Source organism: Rattus rattus, chromosome 7 (assembly GCF_011064425.1).
Source record: "Rattus rattus isolate New Zealand chromosome 7, Rrattus_CSIRO_v1, whole genome shotgun sequence".
In the NCBI taxonomy this organism is placed as follows: Eukaryota; Metazoa; Chordata; class Mammalia; order Rodentia; family Muridae; genus Rattus; species Rattus rattus.
Window position 1 is genome coordinate 83390943 of NC_046160.1, and position 21250 is coordinate 83412192.

At 42.8% G+C, this 21250-nt stretch overlaps 2 protein-coding genes across 5 annotated transcripts in view; one reads left to right on the forward strand and one right to left on the reverse strand.

Moving 5' to 3' along the window:
- Positions 1-27: 27 nt before the first annotated feature.
- Dmac2l (distal membrane arm assembly complex 2 like) lies at positions 28-18464 on the forward strand. Of its 4 annotated transcripts, none has more exons than XM_032907863.1 (5): positions 40-405; positions 11998-12108; positions 14230-14438; positions 14957-15128; positions 17286-18464. In XM_032907863.1, the coding sequence occupies exons 2-5, from the start codon at positions 12002-12004 to the stop codon at positions 17398-17400; spliced, it is 603 nt and encodes a 200-aa protein (XP_032763754.1). In that variant the 5' UTR covers positions 40-405; positions 11998-12001; the 3' UTR covers positions 17401-18464. The 4 variants fall into 4 exon arrangements, with proteins under 4 accessions (XP_032763757.1, XP_032763754.1, XP_032763755.1 ...); XM_032907864.1 differs by having other exon boundaries at positions 40-293; XM_032907865.1 differs by having other exon boundaries at positions 65-126.
- Positions 18465-19831: 1367 nt separating this feature from the next.
- The window catches only part of Cdkl1 (cyclin dependent kinase like 1), a 45154-nt gene continuing 43735 nt past the window's right edge, over positions 19832-21250 (reverse strand). The window contains exon 9 of the mRNA XM_032907868.1: positions 19832-20349. Within this exon, the coding sequence (XP_032763759.1) occupies positions 20242-20349 (108 nt within the window). The 3' untranslated portion in view covers positions 19832-20241. The remainder of the gene's footprint in view (positions 20350-21250) is intronic.

Below are 21250 nucleotides of genomic sequence, written 5' to 3' on the forward strand. Positions count from 1 at the left end.
AGCGAGAGCCAATGAAACAGTGCTTTGGCACAACGTGGGCGTGGCCTCCGCTGGCCAATGGGCGAGCGCGGTGGAGGGAAAAGGTCGAGGGCGACGGGCCGGCTCGACGCAGGGACGCCGCACGCCGTGAGTAGAGGAACGAGGGCGGAGGCAGGGACCCGGTGGTGGTTCCACTCTCCCGAGCCTCCGCCAGCACAGGCTTGACTGGACGCCGGCGCCGTTCCGCCACAGAAGGCCGGGCGTGGCGGGGTGACCTCTGGCTCCCGCGACCTCTCCTTCGGCCACGCCTCCTGGTCGGTTGGCAACGCTCTGGCCCGGGAGCCGAGGGCTAAGCCACCTCCTGCCGCTCCCTGTCACTACCGGACTGGTAGCCCGCAAGTTTCTGGGCTCTTCGTGGGTCTCCTGGTTAGTGTCGTTCATTTAACCACTGACTCAGCCTGTAAATATTAGGCCCTGAGCTAGGCGCTGGATGGAAGTAGACAGCTCGGTCCCGGTCATCATTTAGTGGTTGGTTTGTTTGTTTTTGTTATTGACTTATGTATGTGCCTATATGAGCTCATTGCAACAGCTGTGTGCAGGAGTTCGTAGAGACCAGGAAAGGGAGTAAGGGATCCTCTGGAACTGGAAGTTTTTGAGCAACTGTGAGCCGCTATGTGTGTGCTGGGATTATAGGTCCTCAGGTAAGAACAGTTAGCAGTCTTAACCATGGCACCATCTCTCTAGCCCCAAACTTTTATTTTCTTTCTTTTAAAAAAATATATTAATTTACTTTACACCCCTGCCACAGTTATCCTTCCCTTCTCTCAGTCCTTTCTTTCACTCTCAACCCCACCCCGAACCCATCCACTAGTCTCTTAAGAATAGGGAGTCTTCCCATGGATATCAACCAGCCCTGGTATATGAAGTTGCACATATAAGACTAGGCACATTCTCTCCTACAGAAGCTAGACGAGGTGGGCCCAGAAGGAGGAAAGGGTCCCAGAGGCAGGCGACAGTGTCAGAGACAGATCCACTTGTCCCACTTGAAAACCAAGCAACACAAGTGTTACATACATGCAGAGGTCAGTCCCATGCTGGTTTCCTGGCCCAACCTTTCCCTAATCACTGGACTAAGATACGGTTTTAAATGTCCTTGCCTCAGGACAGCCACTCACAGCAAGGCACTTTCTTGTGTTTCCTCTACTGTAAAAATGAGAGCTATGTTGTCACTTAAAAGGCCTTATAACTCTGAAGCTCTGATTCTTTGTCACCATATCAGTGCATTCTGTGCTTGATGGTAGTTCTTCATCTTTAGGGACAAACTGTTGCTGAAGGCCTTGCTGGTTTGAAGGTTGGTTCCAGCCAGTAGGTGGCTCAGGTTCATCTTCCCCCAGACACTCTTCTGTCTGGAGTGCTCTTGAGCAGATAATAGTGCCTATGAGAAGATTCGTCAGATGTGGAGCTCGGCAAACCATTAGCTTTTTATCATTTTCAATTGATTTATTTCATGAGCAGTACCAGATACTTTGTCTCATTGGCGGGGAAGAAACAGCGTTCCCTGTTTATTCATTTCGTCACATAGAAATAGCATGGGTGGTTGTAGCTTAAATTCAGTGTAACTGTGGGCTCTCAAACAGTTGAGAGAAAGAATAAAGACCTCAGAGTCCTAGTTTGCTTTTGATGTGGTAAATATCATGACCAAAAGCCACTCAGAAGGAAAGGGTTTGTTTCACTTACAGCTTGTAGTCCATTGTGAGGGGAAGTAGGAGCAGGGACTGAAGTAGAGGCCGTGGAGGAGTGCTGCTTACTGCTTGCCCAGTTTGTTTACTTGTCTACCTCAAGACCACTTGCCCAGGGATGGTACCACCCACAGTGAATCATCAACCAAGAAAATGCCCCACAATCTTACCTGTCATATGGAAGAGTTTTCTCAATTAAAATTCCCTCTTCCTAGATGATTCTATCTACTGTCAATTTGACCAAAAACTAATACAGTTGACCTCTTGTCAACTCGACCCAAGCACATCACTGTTAAACCACAAACTCCCGTTTCTTGTCTCTTCCCAACATGCCATGTTACCATTAATATCACAATATGGAATATAGTATAACTTTTATGTATATGGGTGTTTTGCCTGCATATGTTTTTATGTCATGTTTGTGCCTGGTGCTAATAGAGGCCACAATAGGGCATTGGATCCCTTGGAACTGGAGTTTCAAGTGCTTATAAACTGCCATGTGGGTGCTAGGGATCGAACCTGAATCCTCTGGAAGAGTAACCAGTGTTCTTAACTGCAGAGCCATCTCTCCAGTCCCCTAAATACAACCTTGAAAGTTGTCCAGTCTTGGTATCAGCTGTAGCAGTATATGCATCGTGGGTGTTTCTGGTGCTAGGGTAGACCGGCTGAGAGGTGGGATACCCTTGTTAAGTGGAGCCCTAGCTAGGAGAGCTCAGCTAAACGTGAAAGGCTTCATAGTACTGCACAGGATGGAAGTGAGGATGTTCACCACAAAAGCGTATGGGTTGCTAAACTCAACCCTTCTATCAAATGGTGATCATTATACCAACTTTCTATCCCTTTGCTTTTGGGAGAAGATCGCTTAAATAAATAACTTAAATTTAGAAAAGAATCCTGCAGTCTTTACAATTTCCAATACTTTAAAAGTCTCAGTTTTGGGTCAGGGCCCTTTTTCAGGGGGGAACCTGTCCTTCCTGGATTCAAGGAGTTCTGTATCTGTACGCTGGATAGTCAGGAGATTGAATGGTGCCCAGAGTCCCTATTGCTATGCTACAATATAGATTTGTTCCTTTCATTCGTTCTCGAGTGCTTTTGCTTATGCAGATCAAACAAAAACTTAGGCTTCTTGTTTTCTGAAAACAAAGTGACAGTTGAGTCAGCCTCAAACCTCCAGACAGGCACTGCTGGCAAACTCTGCTGTGCCTCTGCTGCTGGTCACAATAACTACGCTCATTTTACCTTTGACAATTTAATGCTGCCACCTGACCCCTGCTAATCCAGGACTCAAACCTATCACATTGACTTCATTGAGCATCAGTGTCTCCTACTGTAAGTGGCACAAGTAAAGAAGCAACAGCAAAGCTCCTGGATGGGCCGGTGCTTCTCCTACCGTTTTCAGTTCTGTGGCTCACTGAAAGGCATGCCCCTGGACTCTCCCAGGGTGCGGAATTGGTTTTACATGTACTCACTTCCTGAGCCTTGAAACCCCTTCATCAGCACCAGCCAGGAATGTTAGACATCTCCAGCTCCAGATAGTGGGCCGTCTTTTGACATGCTCTCCTGTCAACCAACCAAACTTTTGACTTGTTTTTTTTTAGCTCTGTGAGTTTCCATATTAAATAAACCTAGTGGCCCATGTCTACAAATTCAGCCTGCTCTGGTTTTATGTCCTTCCATCGTTATTCCATTGCTTTAATGAATTAGCAAATTCAGTGAATGAAAATGAGGACATCCGCTCTAAGGTACAGTTGTAGGATTTTATTGTAGATAGGAGGGGCAGGGGCATCTGGAAAGGTCCAGAATGAACCAGGCTGAGAGAGGAGAGCAAGAGAAAAGAGAAGATGACAGAGGACAAGTAGACCAAGAGAGCCAAGAGCAGAGCCAAGAGAATGGGTGGTCAAAATGACTGATTTATATAGGAATCTGGAGCTGGGGGAAGGGAAGGAAAGAGAAGCCCAGCCCCTGGACTGGAGAGGTTTAGGGTAAGGGATAGAGCGAGAAGTGCTGGGAGGAGCCATGGGTACTGGTGAGCCTTGGGTTTCTTTGGATCTGATATTCCAGCCTTTTGAGGGATGATAAGGGGCAATGTAACCCCTCTGTAACTGCTTCTTAGCTGAATTTAGGGCATCTTTGTTGGGCCCAAGAAGGCTGGAATGCTTGTTAAGGGCTGGGAAGGGGGAGGAGTGTGGACTGTGTGGCCTCTGTTTCCCTCACTGCTCAGGTTCTGCGGGACCACCTGGGGCTAGTGAAGTCTAAAGCATAAGGGCTAGTCTAGGTACAGTTGTGAGGGAACACCTGGGGTTTGCCTGTTGCCGGCAGTTCTGGCACAGTTTGCATTCTCGCAGTTGGTTGGAAACCTGCTGGGACATAGACTAGGGATAGAAGGTAAAGCTAAGGAGTTTAGGAGAAGATCTTTATCTTGAGTATAGAGTTAAAACTTACAGATCCTGGTAGTTAGGGGAGAGGAGGAGTCCCAGGATCAAGGGAATCGGGGTTTCGGGGGTGGGCAGAGGAGAAGAGGAGAGAGGAATAGGCAGTAGGTGGGGAAGCTTACGCTGTTGATTGATAGGTATACTTATCTTGAATCCATTTGACCTGTGTGACAAGTGAATCCAAGTATAATGACTTTCTGGAGCCTACATACATTTTTAAGTTTACAAAAAGAGATAAAAATTTTAGCTATATTAGCATTACCATTGTTTATAATCTGTACTGAAATTTATGTTGTAGAAGAGACAGTAGACTGATGGCTTTGAGTCATAGAGTTTGGGACACAATAAACGATTCTGGGTTAAAAGCATTACTACCTTTCCTATATGTCCAGAGGGCTAGATATATAGATAGACAGATATGATTTTAGCACAATGAGAAACACTTTTAAATCTATACTTAGAAGACAATCAAAGGAAGTTTAACTTTTGAGCTGGTGACTGTGATAATGTTAAACTGAATGTTTGACATCTTAATGTAACAATGGCATAGTGAGAAAATGCCTTTCTCACTTGTGTAAAAGCTTTCTAGACCCACCCTCAAATTTACAGGAACTTCAACCCTTTTCTTTTGTCCAATCATTTACCATGAGACAAAAGTTGATTGAGAGTAGTCATTGCAAAGCAAGTTTAAAAGTTGCTGAAACCTGTTTTGTGAGTTCCTCTTTCGGAGGTCAAGTGAACCAGCTAGGTAAATTATGTCTGTGTCTACCTTTCTCAGCAGGAGACCTAGTAGCTCTGGAAAGGTGGGGCCTGATTTTGCAGATGAAATGAAGTGACCAAACAGCTGCAGCCTTGCTGGGAAGAGCTGGTTTGCTTGTAGCTGGTAACTGACAAAGCTAGTTAGCCATCAGCACCATTAGAGATCTGGAAACTCTGAACTCTTTAACTCTTTAGGGACCAGTGAGAAAGAAAATGAAAGAGAAAATTATGTACACACCCCAGGTACACACACATTGGATGAAGAAAAACAGGTTCTAACAAGCATGCTCCAACACACAAACTCCAAAATTTTCACACATACACAAACAGGCAGACATATACATATACATGTCCATATATAGATACATTTGTGCACACAGTTGTTGGACAGAGTAAAGCTCTGACAAGCCGGCTCCCACAACCCACATACTTACACATATACATTTATAGACATATTTGGTGGATGGAAAGAAGCTCCAACAACTTTACACCTACATATATATATATATATATATATATATGCATATATACACGTATACACATTTGGTAGATAGATCAAACTCCAACAACCCATACTTTTTTTTTTCTCTTTGCCTTTTTATATCTTTTAGGACAAAGCTCTCTCTGTAAGAAGAAAAATTACCTCATTCAAAAACAGCATTATTGATAAGTTCTAAGCAGTCATTTTATCTCTCTTTTATTCCATAAGCTCATTGTAAGTTCAAAACAATAATTTTATATGTTTGTGGCCTTACTTTATCATGATGCACACCTGCGGCCTTATCCTTGGACCTGACCTAGAAGGAATGTTAAGATCATTGATTTGATTTGTTCCAAGTCTATTTTTCTTCCTAGTGAAAATTCTGTACTTGTTACATATGAAAGCTCACTGTATTCCTTTTCATGCAGCCTTTACTTACTATTCTATGAGGAGGGGGCACATTCTTTTCTTGATTCATTATATTTCAGCAAAACAACTAAAACCCTCTTCTTAAACTTTCTATCAACTATTCTAACTTCCTAAAATTATTTGAATCAAATCAGAAATTCTATAAAATCATTAATTCATATAAACAGCATTATTTCATGAAAGTTCCATCTGCATGTTGATCTGCAGGAAATTTTGCCCAATAGGTAGGTTAATACCCAGGAATCAATAATAACAGATTATAGGCAGAATGGGTCTTTCTCTTTCCAGTCATTCCATATTAGATAAACAAGGAATACAGCAGTGAGAAACATAAGAAGGCACATGGCAGCAAGAAGCAATCCTGGAACAAAGCTCCTGAGGCCACACCTCTCCAGGAGTCATCCATAGTCAAAGCTGTGCAAAACAGCGACCTTCTCCAGGAAGCTTACTGCCCACTGCAGCTCCTCCTCCATGGTGTCTGCCAGAGGGGCACATTTACCCAGGAGAGGAGGAGAGATGAATGGTTAGAGCAGGTAGAGGAGAAAACAGCTCAAGAGGAGGTCAGAGGGCGGCTTTTGTGAAAAGGAGAGTTCCAATAGCAGGAGAAGAGAATGTGTCTTAATAGAGAGATGTCCACAAGGGAAGCCAGAGAGATACCCAGGTGACAGATGCTCCAGGAGGGTGAGGCAGGCTCCAGGAGCCAGAGAGACACTTAAGGAGAATGCAAGCAGACTGACTGCAGGTGGAGGGAAGAATTAGCTCAAGGGACAGACTCTAGAATTTGGAGTCAAGTTTCGTAGGCAAAGCCAGCAGAAACAATGATCTACCTTAGAAGAGGCTGAATCCCTTGGAAGGGAGCTCAGATACCGCACCCCAGGTTTCAGTTAGCAGATGAATGAAAGGAGTACGCAACAGCGCAGCATATGCAAAGAGAAGGAGACTATTGTAGCAGGAGGGCGAGTTCAGCCAGAGGTATCCTTGAGAGAAGAGAGAGGTGGAGAGTAAGAGGAGAAGCGGGAGAGGGAGAGGGAAAGCAAATAAACCAAGAGAGGGAGCCAAGGGCCAAGAACCAAGACAGTGAGCGTGTGGTCAAAATGGTTGAATTACATAGGAATCAGGAGCTGGGGGAAGGGAAGGAAAGGGAAGCCCAGCCCCTGGGCTGGAGAGGTTCAGGGTAAGGGAGGGGGTGAGAAGTGCCAGGAGGAGCCACAGTTACTGGGAGAGTCTTGTGCTGGGTTTCTGTGGGACCTGACACTCATTAAGCTCTTTAGTGGTATAGCAGACTTCCTCATGGACTAAACTTCCTCATTTCTAGGATCCTGCTTAGCCTTGAGTCTGCTTTCAGGTCCAGAGGCGATTATTGGTGGACACTGAGGGACATCAATGTTGTCTTGCTTGGCATTGCCTTCAGAAAAGGTCACTGCCAGTTCAGCAGATAATAAGGGGTTTATTCCCTCAGGGAGAGTAAAGAGGGATCGAGTTGTATTTACGGAAAAATGTACGTATTCTGTTGCCCCACCCCTGTCTCCACCCTATCACTCTCAAGAACTAATTCAATGTTTAGCCAACAAACCAGCTATCTTTATAGTCTGCCAACTCAGGAATTGCATTCAATATATATGATCCAAAGTTCCATCTTCGGGGCTGGAGAGATGGCTCAGTGATTAAGAGCACTGACTGCTCTACAGAGTTCAATTCCCAGCAACCACATGGTGGCTCACAACCATCTGTAATGGGATCTGATGCCCTCTTCTGGTGTGTCTGAAGACAGCTACAGTGCACTCACATACATGAAGTAAATAAAAAAAAATCTTTTAAAAAAAGTTCCATCTTTAAAATATTCACTTTATGCAAATAAGGAAGTGCTATCATATCTACTCAGAAAACTAACTCTCTCTCTCTCTCTCTCTCTCTCTCTGTGTGTGTGTGTGTGTGTGTGTGTGTGTGTGTGTGTATGTGTGTGTGTGTGTGTGTGTAGTAACATTAGAGATTTGGGCTTTATTCACAAATACAATTGCAAATGTGTTTAGAAACACTTATAAAATTAGGATTTCTTCTGATATTAAACAGAAGTGTGTTTTCTTTTATAATTTAAATTTCTGAATTATTTATTGCATATAACAACATATAGTGACAACTATTTTCTAATTTTCTGATTTAACTCACTTGAGTTTTATTCACTAACTCACCACTAGAGGTCTCCTCTCTCCATGAAGAAAGCATTCCTACTGGCCAAACTGCTGGGTTTCAAACAGGAAGTTTGTCTCAGATGTCAGTAAGCAAAGCTGAAGTTGAGGATGTAAAACCCCACCAAAGTTTTAAAACTTTATTTCTATATATAAATTTAATTTTTATTATAACTCAATTTAGGGAAAACATTTAGTGTCTTTAAAAATCATAGCTAAAGGGGTTGGGGATTTAGCTCAGTGGTACAGTGCTTGATAGGCAAGGCCTGGGTTCGGTCCTCAGCTCCGAAAAAAAAACAAAAAAACATCATAGCTAAAATAAGTCTGGCCTTGCCTTTATTTAAGCTTAATTAGAAAATGAACCCAAATGAAACAAAGTATTGCGTTTTCAGAGACTTTGTATTTCGCCTGCTTAGTAACAGCTTCTCTGGCTTGGCCTTTCCACCCCAGTAGCCAGTCACTGAGGACTACTAACCAGCAGAACTGTTAGACGGTTGCATTATGTTGAAAAAGAAGTATTTTACCTTGTTTAGCTCTGCTGCCCCTCCCCGCCCTCTTAATCTTCCTGATTGAAAACTCTGTGATACAGGGTCTCATGCTATAGTCTTGAATGGTCTGGAACTTACTATGTAGACTAGGCTGGCCTTGAACTCAGATCTTCTACCTCTGCCTACCAAGTGCTAGGACATGATGCTTGAAAACTCTTTTAAAGACTATTTAAGACCTATCTCAAAAAAAAAAAAATCTGGTATGAAGCCTTTCCCTTACCCCTTCTTTTAGGCTCTCATGCATAGTCCATGCCTCAAGGAACATTATTGGGTAATGTTTGTGTTTGCATGTCCTCTGTCTTCTCCATGAACTACGGCTTGAAAGAGAACAGGGCAGGATCTTTCTGTGTACTTCTGTTGCTGTTGTGCCTCACCATTGCTAGTGTGTACAAAGTACAGCATACATTCAGTGAGCATTTATGAATGAGTGAGTGAGTGAGTGAGTGAGTGAATAGATGGATGTGGCATTTAAATGAGAGCTTGGGTAAGACTTTTCACAGCTGAGGTCAGGGTAGAATGAGTACAGGGAATAACCTGAGTAGAGGATGAGAAAGCCCAGCTTTGTGAAGGAAATCGGCAACAAACAAGTTGTTCATGATGGATACAGGTGGAGAGAGCATAACAAAAGTCTGGAAAGGCTCAGGCTGTGGGATGTGGCAGACACGCAGGTTTGTGGTGATGCGGACAGCCTTGGAAGGAAGATGAAGATAAAGGATGAAGACTCAGGAGCATTCGCCTAATGTACGCCATCAGTGGAGTAGTAGAGAGTTTGCCTAATGTACTTAGCCCCGTGGTCAGGTTCCAGCACTGCCAAAGAGGGAGGGGTTGGGGACAGACAGGAGGAATGGGGAGAGGAGAAGAGAGGCCTGAGAAACACAGTCCTGAGGTCTCGTCCTCTGGTTCACACCTCGATGCCCAGCATCCCATGGCCTCAGCTTTAAAATGCTTCCCACCCAACATCTTTTAAACCTTTCTTGTTGTAGAATCACCCAGAGCCCTGACTGGTAGGAAAGAGTACTAGGTTCAAATGCAACCCTGACACAAATTAGCTAAGAGACATTGAGCAAGGACCTTTAGGCGCATGCATTTATTAATGCCCCACCTTGTTCCAGAAAGGATTTAGAGTGTCAGCATGTTACTTAATATCAAGGCTCTAGTTTCTTCATCTCTAAATGGGAGGTTTCGTGTAGCTGACCCAAGTTCCTTCCAGCTCTAACACTTCGTGACTCTGATCCAGTGATTTTGTTGGTCATCTTCCCTTAGGAGTCCTACCAACACTTCATTTTTAGAATTTGAAAAACAGAAAGGAAAAGAAACCAAGCCCATAACAGTCTCTTGTTCTCCTACCATGGTGTGTATGTGTGTGTCTGCCCATGTTCTTTGTGCTCACACGCCTGTGATTGTACGTGGAGGCCAGGGTTAGTATGGAGTGTCGTCTTCAGTCAGTTCTGTTGTGTAGTATCCACCAGAAAAGACTACTCGGACATGGGTTTAGGACAATAGAAAGTCTTTATTAGCCAGCAGGCAATTACACTGGGTGTAATTACCACTGGGTGTTTGGGATCCCAGTGTAGCCCTGAGCCTTTCTTGGGGTGAAATTTTAAGCACAAAAACCATGTTCTGGGTTGATGTGCTTCCATTAAAAAGAACAGTTAGTCAGAAGCAGAGCTACAAAAGCCAAAACACAAGGGCAGTCCTTTAGAGACTTTCCCATAATCGTGGACTCTGATGGCTTAGGTCCTTGTTTTTATGTTGACAGGCAGACTGTTTATGTGCTGAGTGTTATGGCCTGAATGGGACTTCCATCAAGGAGTCAATTGTGCTAAGAGGGCAGACTGGGGTCGTGTTACATTTCCATCTTATTTTAGAGGGTCTCACACTGATCCTGGCACTCACCAATTAGGCTAAACTGGCCAGCCAGCAAGGGATCCTTCAGTGTCTACTCCCCCACTACTGGTGTTATAGGTGTGCTGCCAAATAGGCTTTTTACATGAAAACTAGGGATCTGAACTCAGGTCGTCTTGTTTGTTGGCAAGCACTTTACCCAATAGCTCTTGATACTGGCTTCTGACAATGACATCCCCATTACACCAGTGGTCCACAACCGAAGCTTAGTATCCTCTTCACGTCCTCTACCTCTTGTATGTCCCCTACTGAGCCATACGGAGTCTTAACTCTATCTCATTCCACCCTTCTGTAACTAAGTCCTATCTTTGAAGCCCTTGCTAGCTCTTTCTGGACCATTCTGTATTTACTTACTTGTCTGTTTTGAAACAGATTGTAGTTATATTGCTCAGGCTAGCCTCAAATTCCTGTGCTCAACTGATCCTCCTGCCTCAGCCTCTGAGATAGCTAGGATCACAGGACCATGTCATCATACTGACTTGACCTTTGGTTTTGATGTTGCAGTCTGAGTAACTTTCCTGGAGCACACAGCTTTAACAATGCCAGTGTTGATATCCCAGTGACTCCTGCTGTTTGCAGAGTATAGTCCAGATGTCCGGGCTGCAAGGCCTTCTGTGGTCTGGCAGTGAGTGTCTGTCTGACTCTCCTTGTCATGACCCCCAGGTACAAATCAAACTGATGTATAGCATGCCTTAATTTCCTGCCTTGGCTTAAAATCTAGCCTAACTGCCTGGGTTTTCTGTTGAGTCATCTCTGTCCTTATTTTAGGTCTTTCAAGGCATTTATCAAGTCTTTTCATTTATTTGAACTACCTGGTGACTTATCTCGAGCCGCTCCTCCCTGGATGCACCTGTAATTGCCTCAAAGACAGAGAGCCCATTTCACTTTTCTTGCAACCCTCACCCCTCAACCCTCACAGCTGGTCCACAATGAGAGAGGTTGAATTGAGATAAATCTATGGAGACCTAATCAGAAATTATTTTCTCAGCTGCCCATGGCCAGCGATCATCTGAACAAATCATCTCTTTTCACAAAGGAGAAAATCTAGGGTCAGCCAAGTGAAATGTCTTGCTCAGCTCCCTCAGCTGTCAGGCATAGGGTTGTCTGCTGCTCTGGTGATCCACTCGTGTCTTTATCCCAAATAGATCTGCTTTTATCTCCCTGCTTGGATGGAAGCACTAACTTTGTCACACTGTTCCCTACAGGACTGTAATTTGACATTTTGTTTTTGAAATGTATGTTGAGGTGGCACTGGTGTGAGCAAATCAGTAGAGGATGTGTTCAAGGGGGCAACACTGCAGACTGGCAAGGTTCAAGCAGGGAAGTTTAAGCCGAGAACCTTAGACATTAGACAGCACCTGGTACCGACTTCTCATTTTGCAGCAAATGAGAAAGAAAACCCAAGAGTTATGGCAGAAGTGACTGGTCAGCAGCAGTAGCTCTGTGGCACAAGAGTCTTGACCTGAAACTGCGCAGTAAGTTACTGGATATGTGGGACTCTGCTTGCTGGCTGATGAGAGCACTGTTTTGTGTGTCTAGATCAATGATGATGTTTGGAAAAATTTCGAGGCAGCTCTGCAGCTTAAAGAAAATCCCATGGTCATGTGACTCCAGATACTTCTGGGAGTGGTTGAATGCAGTGTTTAATAAGTAAGTGATTCTAATTAAGTGAAGAAATGTGGGGGTTTCTACAACTGGACAGGCTCTAAATTGCCCATTGGCTAGACTGTTATTTCTTGTGTTTCAATTGATTTTTTTGAGTAATAAATATAGTATGATCCTAATTGTTTTACAAACAGTAAAACATACTTAAACAGAAAAATTTTACAAAATAATAAATTTGCTTATCTGAGTTATAGAATGATAGTTTATTCTTTTTAAAGATTTATTAATTTTATTTTAAATTTTATTTTATGTGTATGTGTGTGTTGCCTGTATATGGATATGTACCATGTATGTTCCTGGTGTCCCAGAGGCTGGAAGGGCATCAGAGCTACCATGCAGTTGCTGGGAACTGACCCAGGTCATCTAAGAGCAATTAGTGCTCTTACCCAGCAAGCCCTACTCCAGCCCCAAGTGGTTTTTTTTTTTTTTTTTTTCTGATTTGTCTATTGATGCCATTCAAGTTTTCTAAAGTGAATAATTTTCTTTTTATACTCAATAGTATATGCACCTTTGAAGTGCCATATTCTCCAGCTTCTCTGAGGAGTGTTTTTAACCTTTTGAATACTTCTAGGAGAACTCTGGTGTTTAAAATTTAGTGTGCCCAGATGTGGTGGTCACGCCTTTAGTCTGTGATTTCAAACCAGCCTGGTCTACTTAGTAAGTTCTAGAACAGTCAGGGTTACATGGAGAAAATAAAATAAATAAAAATAAAAAGTGAAAACATAGTATATGGCATAGTTGTAGAAGTACTGTATTAAAACAAGTATAAGAAACCCTTTCTGGGGTGGGGATTTAGCTCAGTGGTAGAGCGCTTGCCTACCAAGCCCAAGGCCCTGGGTTCAGTCCCCAGCTCGAAAAAGAAAAAAAAAAAGAAACCCTTTCTTTCTTTCTTTTTTTTTTTTTTTTTTTTTTTTTTTTTTTTTTTTTTTTTTTTTTTTGAGCTGAGGACCAAACCAGGGCCTTGCGCATACAGGCAAGCGCTGTACCACTGAGCTAAATCCCCAACCCCAAGAAACCCTTTCTTACTGCTAAGTGTTACCATTGTGACTACAAAGTAGAGAAAAGGGCATTTGTATAAATTACTAAATAGCACAAGGAGACTAATTTGAAAATGGGTTCAAAATTATTCCCTCTTTAATTGTTTGTTTGATTGTTTGTTTGTTTGAGACAGTCTTATCTATGTAGCTCTGGCTGTCCTAGAACTCAATATGTAGACCAGGCTGGCTTCAAACTCATAGAGATCCAGCTGTTTCTGCCTCCCAAGTGCTGGGTTTAAAGTGTGAACTACCACACCTGGTTTCTCTTTAATTTTTGTTTATCAGTAATGACAATGGTTACCAGATAGTTACTATATTATGATAGGGATCTGTGCTGTCAAGATCTGTGACACATATGAGTGCTTGCCTAACAAAGGGAGAGCCTAGGTTTAAGCCCCAAAACAAAAACAATAAATAAAATAAAATCCCATCATACTAGATATGAGAGCTTGTACTGTAATCTCACCACTGAGGAGGCAAAGGGGAAAACATCCTGAGTGTAAGGCTAGCCTAGCTGGTTAGTAAGACTCTGCCTCCAACACTTCAGCAATCATATTGACATTGATCTGTCTTGTAAACTTCAGCAATCATATTGATATTGATCTATCTTGTAAACTTCAGCAATCATATTGATATTGATCTATCTTGTAAACTTCAGCAATCATATTGATATCAGTCTATCTTGTAAACTAAAGCAAAAGAAAAGAAGAAAGAAAAAAGTGGGGCTGGAGAGATGGCTCAGTGGTTAAGAGCACTGACTGCTCTTCCAGAGGTCCTGAGTTCAAACCCAGCAACTACATGGTGGCTCACAACCATCTGCTGATTTTTATTTTTTCCCCCTCAGGATAGGTTTTCTTTGTGTAGCCCTGGCTGTCCTGGAACTTACTCTATAAACCAGGCTGGCCTTGACTTCAGAGATCAACTGCTACTACCCCCCCCACCCCCCACCCAGTACTAGGATCAAGGCCTGTACCACTACCACCCAGCACTGGTCTGTACTTACGTTGGTGAACACAACTAAGAAGCTAGTGACAATGGAAGCGACCTGCTTTTGTTTTCTTGTCTACAGAGTAGATTATGAACGCATCAAGGATGTTGGCCCTGACAGGGCAGCTTCTGAGTGGCTACTTCGGTGTGGAGCCAAAGTACGCTACTGTGGCCACCAGAAGTGGCTACAGGATTATAACAAACTCCCAGGAGGCTCTGTGGACAGATACAAGATTCAAGCAATTGATGCCACCGATTCTTGTATCATGGACATTGGGTTTGATCACTTGGGTAAGTCCCTGTCATTTGCTTTTAGGGCATTGCAGGTGGTTTGCAAGGAATGCTTTGTTACAGTTGACTCACTGTGATAGTCATGGCATGCTTTTGTATTTTGCCAGTTTCAGGAAAATTAAGTTTGTTTATCTCCAGAGTAAATAGAGATCACATATGCCTTTCCCCCACTCCCTCATGAGTTTCTTTCTGTGTTCTTTTTGCTTTAAATCCAAAGCCTGTTTGATTTTTGTCAGACTATCTTTGTCAAATTTATGCCTTTGTGAACCCTTCAGTGACAGAAGACTAATTATATCCAGATAGCTTCTGCTCGATTCTTCCCGTGCATGGGCATGTGACTCCAGTGGCCCGTGCGTCAACACAGCCCGTGTAATGAATATATTACATGGTTAACGGGGTGAGCAGTTGCTCCACTTTCCTTAGGGCAGTCAAAGCCAGGATAGTCCTGTCCTAAGTGAACCAAGAACTGTTAGTCATGGGGTAGTAAAAAGGAGTCTTAACTATACTTTTCCCTCCAGTGGGCCTAGAGCATGTTGAAAGAATAACACTGTGCAGGTGTCATTATATTGAAGATAACTGTTTGCAGAGGCTTAGTCAACTTGAAAATTTACGAAAAAGCCTATTGAAGTTGGAAATAATCGCCTGTGGGAATGTCACGGACAACGGCATCATTGCTTTGCGACACTTTAAGTAAGTGGTCAAAACCAAGCCAAGAAACTTGATAAGATGAATATTCACAATATATAACGATTTAGAGATGATGTCTGCAGTTCTCAAAGTACACTTTAAAATGTGACCTTTACATTTTCTTATTATTTTATGTATATGAATGTCCTGCCTGCATGTATGTTGATGTATCATGTGCATGCAGTACCCTCAGACACCAAGAGAGGATGTTACATGCCCTAGAATTTGAATTACAGATGGCTGTGAACCACCCTGTGGTTAGTCCTCTGGAAGAGACAGACTGCCTGTAGCTACTGAACCACAAGAGTATGAACTATTAACTCAGCAGTTAAGAATGCTTGCTATGTAGGGGCTGGAGAGATGGCTCAGTGGCTAAGAGCACTGACTGCTCTTCCAGAGGTCCTGAGTTCAATTCCCAGCAACCACATGGTGGCTCACAATCATCTGTAATGGGATCTGACGCCCTCTTCTGGTGTGTGTGAAGACAGCTGCAGTGCACTCATAGCATAAAAGAACAAATAAAATTTAAAAAAAAAAAAAAAAGAATGCTTGCTATGCAAACACGAGGAACAGATCCCCGCACCCAAATAAAACCCAGGTGTGGTCCCACTCAGTCTTGCAACTCCAGCACTGACAAAGGCAGGACGGGAAGATCGCTGGGCTTCCTGGATACCAGTCTAGCTGAAAAATTTGAGTTCCAGGTCCAGCAGGGTACTCGCCTCAGACCTAGGGGAAGACTGATAACAGAGGATACCCAGCACCTTCTTCAAGCCTCTGTGTACACATCTGTGTACACATATACACATGCACGCATGCACACACACACATACACACATGCTCACATACACGCACGCACACATACACACATGCGCACACACACACAAACCACATATACCTTAAATACATACATACACACACAGTCCCCACAAAAGACCCTATTTTTTTTCTTCCTTCTTTTCTTTTTTTGTAGTCTCTAGGCTGGCCTGGAACTTGCTATTTAGACCCAGCTGGCCTAGAGTTCACAGAGATTTGCCTGCCTCCGCCTCCTGAGGTTTAGGAATGAAAGAGTACATTATCATACCTGGCCTCATTTTCACCTGCAACACTTGACAATCAATTACCAGCCTAAGAATGATAATGACTTTATTATATTAAAAGTGTTTTTTTAAGTAAAGTAACATACTTGGCATAGTGCCTACCTAGTAAGCCCCCATGAGAGAAAGCTGTTATGTTTTCTCAGCCTTTAAAGCCATTTCCCTGTGGTTTTGGCACCTGAGTAGCATTTGGTATATAGCAATTAGCATTTAATTATATAACTACATAAACTTAAGGGGGAAAAAATCCTTAAATAGTCGCTTTTCTGTCACTGGTGCCTAGAACTCTGTCTGGTGCTAATGCATTTCAAAAGTGCCATGGGTTGTTTTGAGAAAGCTGTATCCCTTTTCACTAATCACTAGACCCACGGCAGGGCCTGGAGTGAGTTGTCCCATCTAAAAGCAAGGACTAGCTAGCAAGGACTGTTTATTCTAAAGGTTCCATGGGCCAGGAGTGTAGGTCAGTCTGCAATGCCTGCCTGGCTTGCAGCACCCTGGCACAGGCGATAGCAGGGGAGGGGACATTACAGGGTTCTGAGTCCTATCAGATAATGACAAACGCATGAAGTCAGTTGAATGTCTTTTATTCCTCCGAGCATTCAGGCTCTGGGGCTGCTTGGTGTATTTGTTTTAACAGCAGTGGATCCATCAGAATCTCAGTACCACAGGCAGCTTGAGATGCTGGAGACGTAGAAGTGTAAGTACTAAGGCAGTCATCTCTCGACATAGCCGAAGCTTGCAGTCTGCCTCTAGCAGAAGCTTGAGCACCTTTAAGAACTGCCCCTGCCTGGGTGCTGCTTGCTTGCAGTATTACTGTATTTTATACACAAAGGACATTGATCTTGTAGGATAGAAATAAAACAAAACTTTAAAATATCAGTGAAATAAGCAAAAGTAATTTTAAAGTCTCACATGAGTTTCATTTAATGTGACCCTCAAGACCGTTGCTCTAAGAAGCCATTGTAAGCATCTTCTGCATGTTATTTTTTTTAAATCATATGAATTAAATTCATTTTTAAAGCCATAAAAGGCCACAGTGAAGTGATTGGTTTTTCTCTATTTGCAGGAACCTCAAGTATTTGTTCTTAAGTGATCTTCCTGGAATAAAAGATAAAGAGTACCTTGCCGAAGTCTTTACTAAAGCACTGCCTTCTCTGGAACTAAAATTAAACCTGAAGTAAAATAAGTGTCTGGTTTCACTATTAAGGATCCCTTGAAATTGCTGATACTAGTTAGCTACAAATATTACATAATCAGCAGTGAAAATGACTTAGAAATGGAGAATGGATCAGGAAGAGAATAAATAATCAGAAGTCACTCACTGAAGTCACTTAGTTGGAAGTGAGAAATTATATACACTGAATCATTTTAAACTATAACAGCATTTTAATATATTTCTCATTTATATATAAATATATATGTAGGTGTCGATGCAGAGTTCTTTAAACTGCAATGTCAATACTTTTTCTTACAATAATTTGCATCACACGGAAGCATGTTACGGTAAATGTGCAGTTATGAAAACCTGAAAGCTCGGTGACAGACCCGCTGATGGAGTCCGGGTACGAAGTTGTCGGTGTTGAGAGCAGCGTGCTGTGTTGCTTCCCAGAATTTGCATGATTGCTCAAGCTCCTGCATTGCTGCATTGCTAATGGTGCATACTGTTAAAGACACCCTTTCTCAGGAAGAGTGCTGCTGGCTACTTGGTCCTACTTTAAAGCGTGGGCTACGTCATGCTGGTTAAAACAGAACGCAGTACTTATCTATACCCAACTAGTTTTGCTGGTAAAACAAACAGGAAATGGGCTGCCCTACTCCTCATCCGCTTCAGACAGGAATGTGTTATCCTTAGAATCTAATTTTGCTATCTCTCTCTCTGAATTCTACCTTCTATGAACTCGGGATATAAAAATGTAAATACAAAGATGAATTTATATCTAGAAAGCACCAATGAAGAATGTCTGAGTAGATGAAGGCTAGCCTTTAATGTCTTGAAGTAGCCGCAGTCCCACTGCTGTTAGTTGTGTGCTGTAGCCGTGTAGGCTTCTGGATGTCTGGCTGCCAGCTGCTGCATATAAATTAACTAGGAACGGCCTTCGGCAGCACAGCACTCAGGCAGAAAAGTGAGCTTCAGCTATACTTAGAGCTATGCTGAAAGAAAAACACCTAGTTCTTGGGGAAATCCAAATTACATACGGCACAAGTCAGAAAACAGTAATAAAAACAAAGATAAGGTAAAACTGTAGACTGTCTCATGTGATGTGTGGTGGCTCCACGGGGGCTGGGGGAGGTTTGCAGAAGGTTCCTTTGAGCGTAAGCATACGTGTGAAAGACAAGCCTCTATCTCAGGTTTGTTTCAGGACTGTGCAGCCCAACAGCACACTCATCATGATTTCATCTGGAGTGACTTTGCTAGTCTAATATGTTCTGAAAAACTACTGGATAGAACAGGCAGTTACAGGCATCCGCTTTCATCAAATACATTTATTGATTTAAGGGGGAGAGGCAATCTTAATTATTCTCAGAAGTTAATATCCTTCCTTGTCATTTAAATCATGGCTATTTAAGAGGAACTGAATAATACTGGAGCTGTTCTTTAACCTGCTGTCAGGTCTCTGGTAGAAACTATATGAATTTAGGAAGCCTTAATTTGCCTTAGGGCAGCCAAGAATATTGAACAGATGATAGGATTTAGTGAACCACATAGCAGCAAGTGATGCCATGAAGTTGATCCAGGAATGAGAGTACAGAAGAAGCATTCCGAAGGTACAGTGAAACAGAGCCTTGAAATCCATGGCTAAGAACTCCTGTGAGGCAGCAGCACATTGGCCAGAAGTGTTCGTAGAAACTGACCTGGGGCTTAACACTGCCCCTGTCCAGGGACAGGGGAGAAAAACTTTTCTATGAGGAGTAATAAACCAAATCACAGGTTTTTTAATTTTAAGTCTCGCTGATTAAAACTAAGAATCCTTGGCAATATTTTTAAACCACTTTCTTATTGGTTGTTCCACACGCGCGTGCACACACACACATATACACACACGTCCAAGTGTGCGCTCACAGACGTATACACATGTACTAAGATACTTCAACATCAGTTAACTTATACGTTTCCTGATTGAAGTCAAAGTTCAGAAGCAGCCGTGTCTACACCCAGATCATCGAGTGAGTTTTCCTTACACGGTCCCAGGCCTGAGGCTGAGCTGAAGGCTGAAGTGGTCACTGCTGTCAGGCTCACAGGTCCATTCTGCACATTCCGTGAGGCCTGTGGGGCTTGTTCTCTCCTTTCCTGACACATCCTTTCTTCCAGTACAGATAAAGTATCTTACTAGTTATAAAAGCATAAAAACTGCTAAGTTTTAAGATAATCTGTATTATTCTAGATATGTGGATCAACTTGGATAATTCTAAAAAAAAATTCTTAAACCATAAAAATTAAGAAAGAGCAAACAAGAAATAGAATCACAAACATTTTGATTTCAGGGACTAAAATCATACTTAAATATGATTTGAAAACAACGTAGGAGATAGGACTCGAGGCAGCACATCTAAAGAAATGTATAAGGACATTTTTTCTTTTTTCTTCTTTTCTTTTTCTTTTTTCCAGAGCTGGGGACCGAACCCAGGGCCTTGCGCTTGCTAAGCAAGCGCTCTACCACTGAGCTAAATCCCCAACCCCAGGACATTTCTTGATGCACTCTCTGCGTGTGGCAGAGAGCAAACTGCAGCCCAGGTCTTCTGACATTATCTAATGTTGCAGCTGCGGGCTTAGATACAGTTTATATTCTGTCCATAAGCTCTGCTGCTTAGAAAAGGAAGACGCAGAGAAGTCCCAAGCTCCTGCTCTCTTCTCTGGACATCTCCACCAAGCATGGAAGTCTGGATCCGGAATTTCCCTCATATCCTGGCAAATAACCTCCAGCTTCCTGTTTGTGTTTTCTCCTGATGTGTGGTCAAGACAGGAGTCAAATGTATACATTTCTTCAAATTTTTGATCAATTCTTCATTACTCTGCCAGCTCCTTAAATATTTGGAAAGTGGTAGTTAAAGTTCCTGGTACCACAGTGGTACTTCTTCCTGTCCAGAGCGGGGAGGACGCTGCTGCTGGTTAGCTGAGGCAGGTGCTGCAACTGCACACACAGACACAAGATCAGGTTCAAACCTCAGTCACGAGGGCTTTCATTATCACTTAGAATGACTGCATCACAAAACAAAATATAATGTTGGTGATAAATGTTTCCCATCTAAATCCAGAACATGAGAGAGGGAGAAATGTTTCCGTTTAGTTTCTATCTTTTAAAAGTGTGTTTTATTTTTAAAAAGCAATCCAAGCCAGGTATGGTGGCACTCCAGGAGCAAAAGCAGTAAGATCTCAATGGAAGCAGCCTGGGCCACATAGTGAGGCCTGCCTCAGAGCAAAGCAAAGAAAAGCACAACCAGTGCCTTGGATTAATTAATAACCTGCTTGCTTATGTGTGGGAGACCTTAAATCCCCAACCCTCGCCTCAGAAGAAAAGCACGTGTGTGTGTGTGTGTGTGTGTGTGTGTGAGAGAGAGAGAGAGAGAGAGAGAGAGACAGAGAGACAGAGAGACAGAGAGACAGAGACAGAGACAGAGAGAGAAAATGAGAATCTAAAGACTTCCTTCAAGCTTCCAGAAAAACAATTGTCAATGTCAAATAAAAACAAGAACAGGCCTATATACTTTTTAACTTGTACCATGGGGCCTAAGGAATTTGGAAAAAAAGATAGTCTTTAGTTCTTTTAAGTCTAACAATCCTTCTGGATTCCAACACAGCAAACAGTGAGGTTCTTTATTCTTTCCAGTAGAAATGTTTGCAGCTGGTCTTTTTGTTCCTGAGCACGAAGTAGCACAGCAATGGGGAAAGAGTGAGACTTCAGCCTGATTTACTCACTGGGTCTTAGATGTTAGAGAATAAAAAACATCTCCCAGTTTTATAACCATGGTCCACCTCAGAGCCCTGACATTGAGGAAGCACTTATTCCTAATACCTTCTCCATCTCTCCCCTG

Coding starts and splice junctions, on each gene's coding strand:
- Dmac2l (XM_032907863.1), top strand. CDS start 12,002: ATGATGATGTTTGGAAAAATTTCGAGGCAGCTCTGCAGCTTAAAGAAA. Junction 12,109..14,229: donor TTGAATGCAGTGTTTAATAA/GTAAGTGATTCT, acceptor TCTTGTCTACAG/AGTAGATTATGAACGCATCA. Junction 15,129..17,285: donor ATTGCTTTGCGACACTTTAA/GTAAGTGGTCAA, acceptor CTCTATTTGCAG/GAACCTCAAGTATTTGTTCT.